Source organism: Sceloporus occidentalis, unplaced genomic scaffold, assembly GCF_023333645.1.
Source record: "Sceloporus occidentalis isolate IW3139 unplaced genomic scaffold, rSceOcc1.0.p SCAF_6, whole genome shotgun sequence".
Classification (NCBI taxonomy): Eukaryota; Metazoa; Chordata; class Lepidosauria; order Squamata; family Phrynosomatidae; genus Sceloporus; species Sceloporus occidentalis.
In genome coordinates, this window is record NW_028316986.1 from 40,559,721 (window position 1) to 40,568,297 (window position 8,577).

Here is an 8,577-nt window from a genome sequence, read left to right on the forward strand (position 1 = left end):
TCCTCCAAAAAGGACAAGACCAAGTCTAAGGACTCGAGCTCCACCAAGGACTCAGATTATGGCAAGGATAAGAGCTCCCTAGTGGATCCAAGCTTGAAATCCTTGTTGAAAAAGAGACACCAGCCCTCAGATGCGGGAGATGGTTCTCCTTTGGGCTCCCCGAAGAAGGTGCTGGATTTGGAAGACTCCTCCGCTCAAGGCTCCTCCCAAAAGAAGGCCCATTCCAAGACACGTTACAGCTCCTCTCATAAAAAGTCTCTCACCAAGACTCCAGACGGCTCTCAGCCCTCCTCAAAGCATCTCGAAACTCCCTTGGTACCTATACAGACTGAGTCAGTACTGTTGGGACACGACTCTTCCCGGGCTCGTTCAATGCCAGCGTCGGTCCCGACCTCTTCCCTGCCAGCCATGGTGGCCTTTCATCAGCCTTCTGATGATGAAGACGTCTCCACCTCTCAGTCACCTCGTTGCCGTTCTACCTCTTGGTCACCTCATCGCCATTCCCCAACCCCGGTTCCTCGGGTTCAAGTTCATGAGGCCGATGTCCATCACCATGAGGATTCGGACTACTTCTACAACAGTGAGACTGACAGGTACCTCCTTGCTGTCAGTCGTGAAGTGGTCCACAGTCAGCTGGACCGAGAACCACTGTGCCTCCAATGCCTAGGCCCACTTTGCCATCAGTGGCGAAGTCTACTTCTTCCACGGTACCGCCAATGCATTCCACCGTGTCACCAATGCACGCAACCACTCCTCCACCGTGCAAGGCCACTCCCCCACCAACAGTACCGGCACTCGCACTGGTTTCCAGGCCTCTCCCTTCTGTAGCGGCTGCTACCCAGACTCATCATTCTTCAACTCAGGCCGTCCTCGACACCGATTCCAGATCCGATGTCGAAGGTTCTCATGTGTCCCAGGTTGATCTTTGCTCCTCCGATGAGGTCGTTCCTCAATCCCCCCAGGAACTTTTCCAGCCAGGTACTTCTTTGCCTACAGATGATGTGCGTTCATTTTCGGAGCACGTCATCAAGATGGCAAACACCCTTGATCTCCAGCTGTCACACATTGAGGATGATGCCGCAAACCCAGTGGAGAAGCGGATCCATGGCAAGGTTCCAACACCTCCATACATTCCACTCTTGCCGTCACTGGAGAGGATTGCTAAGCACTCCTGGGACACCTCTGCCTCGCTGTCTGTTTCTTCTAGGAAGATCGAGTCTCTCTATAGGATCTCGCCTTCCCAGTGTTCCTGGCTGTTGTCACACCTGAAACAGAACTCGGCAATCGTCAAAGGCTCCCAGCAATCCCTCACCCCGAAGATGTCAACATCGCCTGCCGACCGTGAGGCCAAGAAAGCCTATTCTGTGTTGGTGCTGGGGCTCAAGGTAGCCAATTATAATGCGTGCATGGGAGCCTACATCCAGTGCTTCATGGAGAAGATTTCTCCCATCATCCTTGATGTCCCTGATGACTGCCAGCAAGTCCTCTCCGAAATTAGGATAGGATGCAGATGGGCACTCCATTGGGGGCTGGCTTATCACCTGTGCTCGCCACTCCACAGATTGCTCAGCGAAATCTATGGCGGCTGCCTTTACACTCAGAAGACATGCCTGGCTCCGGTCGACAGACTTGAATCCGGGGGCGGTCCACCATTGAGGACATGGCCTTTGACGATGCTGGCCTTTTCAACAAGGAGACAGATGAGCGCCTCAATTTCAAATACAGAATGAAGGTGGCGGCCACGAAGCATGGTATGTCCACTCCTTCTCAGGCTCACTTTAAAAAGCGGCAGTGGTAGGGCCAATGACAGCGGTCTTTGCAGCAGGATTGCACTTACCAGCAGCAGGTACACCAGAGACAGCGCTACCCTTCCAGTCTTCCTCTTCTTCTGACAAGTGCCAGGCTCCTGCTCGGTACCGGAAAAACAGCTGTCACGATACTGACCAGGGAAAGAAGAGGTCTTGAAGGGTGCCTGCATGCTCTGTCGCCCCCCCCCCCACCTCCTTTTGTGATATCCTTAGGCCTTTCTATAACATCTGGGCCTCAGTGACTTCCGACTCTTGGGTCCTTGACAGTGTCTGTAGGGGTTATGCCCTCGAGTTTGAAGAGCTCCCACCAACTGGAGCTATTGTTTCTACCACCCTCCTCGGACACCCTTCTCGTTGAAGTACGCACTCTTTTGACTAAGGGTGTAATCTCGCCCATTGACCCTGCTGAAGCCCCTAGATGTTTCTTCTCTAGGTACTTCACTGTTCCCAAGACCAGCGGGAGCATTAGACCAATTCTAGACTTGAGATCCCTCAACTCCTATTTGGTCTACCGTCAATTCCGTATGGTAACCCTTGCCTCTATCTTGCCCTTGCTGCACCAGGGACTATGGTTTGTGACGATCGACTTGAAGGATGCCTATTTCCACGTGGGGATTCGAGAGAGTCACCGGAGGTTCCTGACCTTTGCTGTCGGTCCTGACAAGCACCACTACAACGTCCTTCCCTTCGGCCTCTCCACAGCTCCGAGGGTCTTCACCAAGTGCATGGCCCTGATTGTGGCGCTTCTCCACCAGCATGGCTCCAGAGTTTTCCTGTACCTGGACGACTGGCTCCTCGCAGCCCCTTCTGTGGATGAGCTCCAGAGAGATGTCGAGTTCACCCTGTCGCTCCTGGCAACTCTCGGACTTGTAGTGAACTTGAACAAGTCTCATCTCATTCCTTCCAGTCGGATCAAGTTCATAGGCACCATCCTCGATTCCGAAGATTACATCGCCTATCTCCCTCAGGACCGCTTCCTCGCTCTCTGCTCTTCGGTCAAGGCCTGCCTCGCTCACAGATGAGTGAGGACCAGGGATGTCCAGGTAGCCCTAGGACACATGGCTTCGATGACATTTGTGACTCCGTGGGTGAGACTTCGGTTTCGGCCCTTCCAGTCATGGTTCCTGTCGGCCTTCGACCCACTATTGGACTCACCATCCAAGTGGCTCACTGTCCTGAGGCCAGTCGCCCGCTCCCTTCAATGGTGGCTTGATTCCCGGAACGTCTGCATTGGCATGCCTTTTTCTCCTCCTCAGCCTCAAGTCACGCAGACCACGGACACTTCCATGGAAGGGTGGGGCGCCCACATGTCAGACCTCTTCATCAAGGACAAGTGGTTCCTCCACGAACGCTCTCTCCTCATCAACGCCCTCAAAATGTTGGTGGTGGAGAAAGCCTTGAGGGCTTTCAAGGCGGGCCTCTCTGGCAAGGTAGTGCTATTGTTGACGGACAACACCACTGTCATGTATTACCTCAACAAACAAGGAGGCACCAGATCACAGACCCTGCTGGACAATCACGCTCCAGATCTGGGAATGGTGCATCCCGAGAGGGATTCTTCTCCAAGCGATCCACTTGCTAGGGGAAGAGAACGACGGTCTTCCACCATCTGTCACGAGTGGAGGCTCCATCCCGAGATGGTCTGCAACCTCTAAAGTCGGTAGGGAGGCCCCTGTATCGACCTCTTCACGACCGCTCGCAACAGCCACTGTCCCTAGTTCTGCTCCCGGGCGCGCAACGAGAACTCCCTCGGAGACCCGTTCGACTTCGCTTGGTCAGGAGAGATGCTCTACGCCTTCTCTCCATTTCCACTGATCACAAGAGTGGTCTCCAAAATGACGAGGGACTGCTCGGATGCCATCCTGATCACTCCCTGGTGGCCCAGACAGCCGTGGTTTCCGTCCCTGATCCACCTATCCAGGAGGGACTTTCTCCGCCTCGAGTTCCATCTGGACCGCCTCACTCTCCAGGACGGTCGGGTTCGACACCCAGACGTCAACAACCTGCCATTGGTGGAGTGGAGGATCCATCTCTAGACTCGTAACCTCGGTACAGACAGTGATTTTGGCTGCCCAGAAACCGGCCACCAAGAAATCCTATGCTTCCAAATGGAAGAAGTTTTTGGCCTCTTTCCATCCCAAGTGACGACACCTGTGGTGCTAGAGTTTCTGATGGCACTTTTGGATCCGGGGCTGTGCCTCACTTCCATCAAGTGCTACCTCTTTGCCATCTATTCCCATTTCCATTTTGATTGCAAACCTTTTTTTCAGGGACCCTTTTGTAAAGAGTTTCCTGAAAGGTTGCAACAACCTTCATCCTCCGACTTCGATACCGACACCGGCTTGGAGCTTGGACACTGTGCTGCCTGCCTTGCAATCCAAGCCCTTTGAACCCATGGCCACGACTGACTTGAGACTCTTGTCTTGTAAGACTACCTTCCTTTTGGCCATCACCTCTGCCCGTCGTGCGGGCGAACTCTGTGCCTTGTGCAGGGACCAGCCTTTCCTAAGGTTCCATAGGGATAAGGTTGTCCTTCGTAGCGACATTACCTTTTTGCCTAAGGTGGTGTCTGCATTTCACATGTGCCAGGACATTGTTTTGCCAACCCTAGCCTCAAACCCTACCACTGATGCTGAACATAGCCTGCATACGTTGGATGTTTGGAGGGCTTTAGCCTATTTGGACAGGACTGCGGGTTCAAGCCGTTCCAAGAGACTTTTTCAATGCTACTTGGAACCGAAGAAGGGACTGCCTGTGTCAACGCAGAGACTTTCTAAGTGGGTGGCTGGTACCATCCATCTCTGCTATGAACTATTGGGCAGGCCTCTCCCGGCCAGGGTTCAGTCTCATGCAACTAGGGTGGTAGTGGCATCCTCTGCATTCTTGACTGGGGTCCCCTTGGAGGATGTCTGTAAAGCTGCTGTCTGGTCCTAGCCTTTGACTTTCATCAAACATTACAGGCTGGACACCAGGGCCAAACGGGACGCAGCCTTTGGAAGGGCAGTGTTGGTTTCAGGTTTACATGGATTGCACTGCATTTCCATTGTTTACATGTTCTTGAAATTAATGTTTTTTGCCAAAATTGGCTTGTTTACAGCATTCTCATGGTTTACATAGGTCTTGCATGACCTAATATGTTATTATGTGCCTTTTACTTGAACAGGTTAAAGTACTATTTGTTGAAGTACAGAATACAATTGACACAGTTCTTGGGTTCAGTGATTTTATTGTGTAATAAACACAGCTTTATTTGAACCTTACTTTGGTGTCATGACACTCCCTCCGCCACTGACCTAAGCTTGTCAGTCTCAACCCATTTATATGATTTGCAGAGACCACAAGGAAATACCTGTAACGGTATTTCTTCGAGTGGTCATCTGCGAGTACATACAAATCCCGCCCGTCCTCCCCTCAGTGTCTTGCTCTTCATTGGCTCATTCTCATGTCGCTCACACGGTGTAAATTCGGAACTGGGGAAAGAGTGGGAATGCAGGGGACTTATAAGGGATGGGCGGAGCTACTGCCAAAAAGTTGCAAAGTTAACTTTGCCCAGTGATTCTCGAAGTTTTCCGAGCAGCACTGCACAGGCGCAGTACAACCCATTTGTATGTATTCGCAGATGACCACTCGAAGAAATACCGTTATGGGTATGCAACCTGTCCTTCGATGTTCCACAAGCAATAGAAGACATTTGGCTTTAAATAAGCTTTTAATTCTTGTTTTGAGTCTGTTGCTTGATTAAAATGTATTGGTCAGTTGTTTTGGCTGTGTGCTCTTGATTTTCAGTGCTGGTTTTAATGTAGTAACTGAATTTTTACTGATGGATTGTTTTTCCATTTTGTGAGCCACTTTGAGCAACTCTTTTTAAAGAGGATATATATTTCTGTGTGTGTGTGTGTGTGTGTGTGTGTGTGTGTGTGTGTGTGTGTATAAATAAACAGAGAGTATGATCCTAGTCTCTAAACTGTGCTGCAAAAATTATTATTTACCAAAGTTTACATTCAACCTTCTTTAGATGCTGCTTTGGTTGATGGCCCTCCAGTCCCAAGAAGGCATCCTGAGCTATCTGGAAGAATGTCTGCTCCAGGTGAGAGACCAAAGATTGCAGCTGTGTAACTGAAAGAATGTACAAACGCTTCCAAAAACAGTGTAAAATAAACTGTTTCCCTCTCTTCTTTCTAGATCTTGGCCCTTCTGTAGCAGCCCTAGTTAACTGTGGGCCAAGAACATCCTCTCCTTCTACTGGCCTGGATGGAATGGTAAGTAAGGAGTACAGAGCTCCATTTCTTCTGTGAAGATGACACTGGGCAGAATCTTTGCTTTATTACCTCCTTTGTGTATGCCATATTATATTTTACTTATGTCTCATGTTTTGTTTTGTCTGTCATGTCATTGTCCTTATGTTCCTGGGGGGAAAATAAAAGCAAAACCCTCCCAAAGAGCATGAGGCCCCCTGTGTTTCTGATGCCCCGCCTTCATCTGCTGAAGCAACTGCAGTGAGTACGAAAAGGCTGGGAGTGGTGCTTTTGCTTCTCCCTGGTTTGAGAGAGAGTGTAAGTTAGGAGCATGGTGCTTCCTGTCTCTGCACAAAATGTGTGTTACAAAGCTTATTTGAAATTGCACCCCTCATTCTCTGGCTTCTTAATTTGTAACATGCACTGTTGGGACAGCTAATATCTCATAACTGCCTTTGGAAAAGCCAGTTGCCTTCAGAACAACATAAATGAGTTGCTTTGCGAAAAATAACTCTATGGTGGTTTCTAACTCTTGAAGTTTTTATAATCCCTTGGGTACTTGTTTTCTGTGTGGTGAAGCTACTTATCTGTTTGGGTTTCTTATTATTTTAAAGGAATATACAAATATTTCTTTTGTAGAAATATTTCAGATTTTTAACAGTTGAGGTTGCTCAGGTTTGTAATACAACTGAAAGATCTTTTTAGGATGGGACCTGTTTGATGCTTGAAGCCATAACATTAAGGAGAAGAAAAATGTGTGCAGTGAAATTTAATTTGGAAATCCAACAGCTAACAAGCATTGCATTTCAAAGTACTTTTAAGTCAGAAATTCCACAGATGTGTCTATAAAGCTAACACTGCAATCTTGTACAGGTTAACATAGGTCCTAAAGGCCCACCACCCTTCCCGGGGGGTCCCATGATGACATCCGCAGGACCTTTGCCACCTCCAGTTCGATTTGGACCCCCACCTCGGGCATCCTATGGACCTCGACCTCCTCCCCTTCCTCTAGGTAGGATTGCTGTATATTACATTGTGCTAAAAACAATTGGTGAATAATTTTGATGGCAGTGCCAGCTCCAAAATCTTTTTTTCATCCTTAAGTTGCCCATTAAAGGCCATTTTTCAGAGAAATAGCTGTGTTAGTCTCTTACAACATAAAAGAGAAAAAGGAGGGAGACTCTTACTAGAGCATCTGAAGAAATAGATTGATATCCAAATAAGTTCATGCTAAAACAGGTCAATCAGTCTCAAAGATGCTGCTAGATTCCCCCCCCCCCCCTTTCCCTTTTAATGCATAAAAGTCTCTGGTTTTTAGTATTTCTGCCTCCTGAAGAAATTTTAAGGGTTGGATAATGAAGAAACATGGGATTTTGTTTAGTTTGTTGAATTATCCCAGCTAAATATAACTTGAATAACTAGGATAGCTTTTCAAGAGTAGGAATGCACTATTTATAGCTGGGAAGTGACAAGAGAATACATTCATTACATTCTCTGCTAGTGAATTGTTGTTATTGCCTGGTTTTGAACGCTCATCTGTACATATAAAAGCTTGTTGAAAACCATGTGATTTCATACCTCTTGTTGTTTTTCTGCCAAAAGGAATCTAGGATAACTTGCTTTCAATTGAGTACAAAGTTCACTGTTCTTCTTGCTTTTTCATCCAGTACGTGGTGGCCCTCCACCACCCCTTCCAAGAGACTATCCACCTGGTCCTCCATTTGGAATGAGAGACTTCCCACCTGGTCCAGTTCATCCTCCTGAACACAGGGGATATCTCCGTGGGCCACCTCCTTTCCGGCCTCCTCCTCCAAGAGATTTTCTTCCAGGTCCACGGCTACCTCCACAAGGATTAAGGGACTATCCCCCTTCCTCCGTCAAAGACTTGCCACCTCCAGGACCCAATGACCACCAAGGAGGTCCTCCCTGTCCTCCCTCCCCAGCTAGCTCACGGGACTCAGCACATCATTCTGAACAAAAACCATGACTTTGGATTTCTGAACTGATCTCTACCATGTTTCCTGTGGTGAGGATTTCAGTGGCTTCAGCAGGACCAGCTGGTTCTTCTTTAGACTTGGTTTCAGTGTAGCTTTTTTTTTTTTTTTTGCAGAAATAATTTCTCTAGCAATGTGCATTTTGATCACCTTTAAATCAGGACTTGCTCATCCTCTTGGGATGCAACTATAATTTTCTTGTGATGACTCTGAAGCCTGCTTCAACAGCTGTGGCCGACCCACAGCTCTCAACGTGCAATATACAAAAATACCTGTGTGGTTAGTTTTTAATTAATGTAGCCTTATGTAACCAGTTGGTGAATGATTTCAAAATTATAACCTGAACATTTCCTGTGGAAATACCTTCAATAAGAAATGCTACCCCTTCATTTTATAGCCTACAGTGACTGTAGAAAAGTGGTTTACATAAGGGTTCTAATGCAGATCTTTTAAAAACATCTGGTGGAAAGACCAGAGGCAGACTACACTGTACTCAAAGGTCACATCTACTAATAAAGAGAGTAAGATCCTTTTTTGCTA

At 48.0% G+C, this 8,577-nt stretch overlaps 1 protein-coding gene across 3 annotated transcripts in view; it reads left to right on the top strand.

The window, feature by feature from the left end:
* MIA3 (MIA SH3 domain ER export factor 3) overlaps nt 1–8,577 on the top strand; it is a 56,507-nt gene extending 47,930 nt beyond the window's left edge. For 2 of the 3 annotated variants that reach the window (XM_089529373.1, XM_089529375.1), the window contains exons 25-29: nt 5,824–5,895; nt 5,991–6,067; nt 6,233–6,304; nt 6,917–7,055; nt 7,711–8,577. In XM_089529373.1, the coding sequence (XP_089385499.1) occupies nt 5,824–5,895; nt 5,991–6,067; nt 6,233–6,304; nt 6,917–7,055; nt 7,711–8,030 (680 nt within the window). In that variant the 3' untranslated portion in view covers nt 8,031–8,577. The remainder of the gene's footprint in view (nt 1–5,823; nt 5,896–5,990; nt 6,068–6,232; nt 6,305–6,916; nt 7,056–7,710) is intronic. The other variant, XM_089529374.1, reaches the window with a different exon arrangement.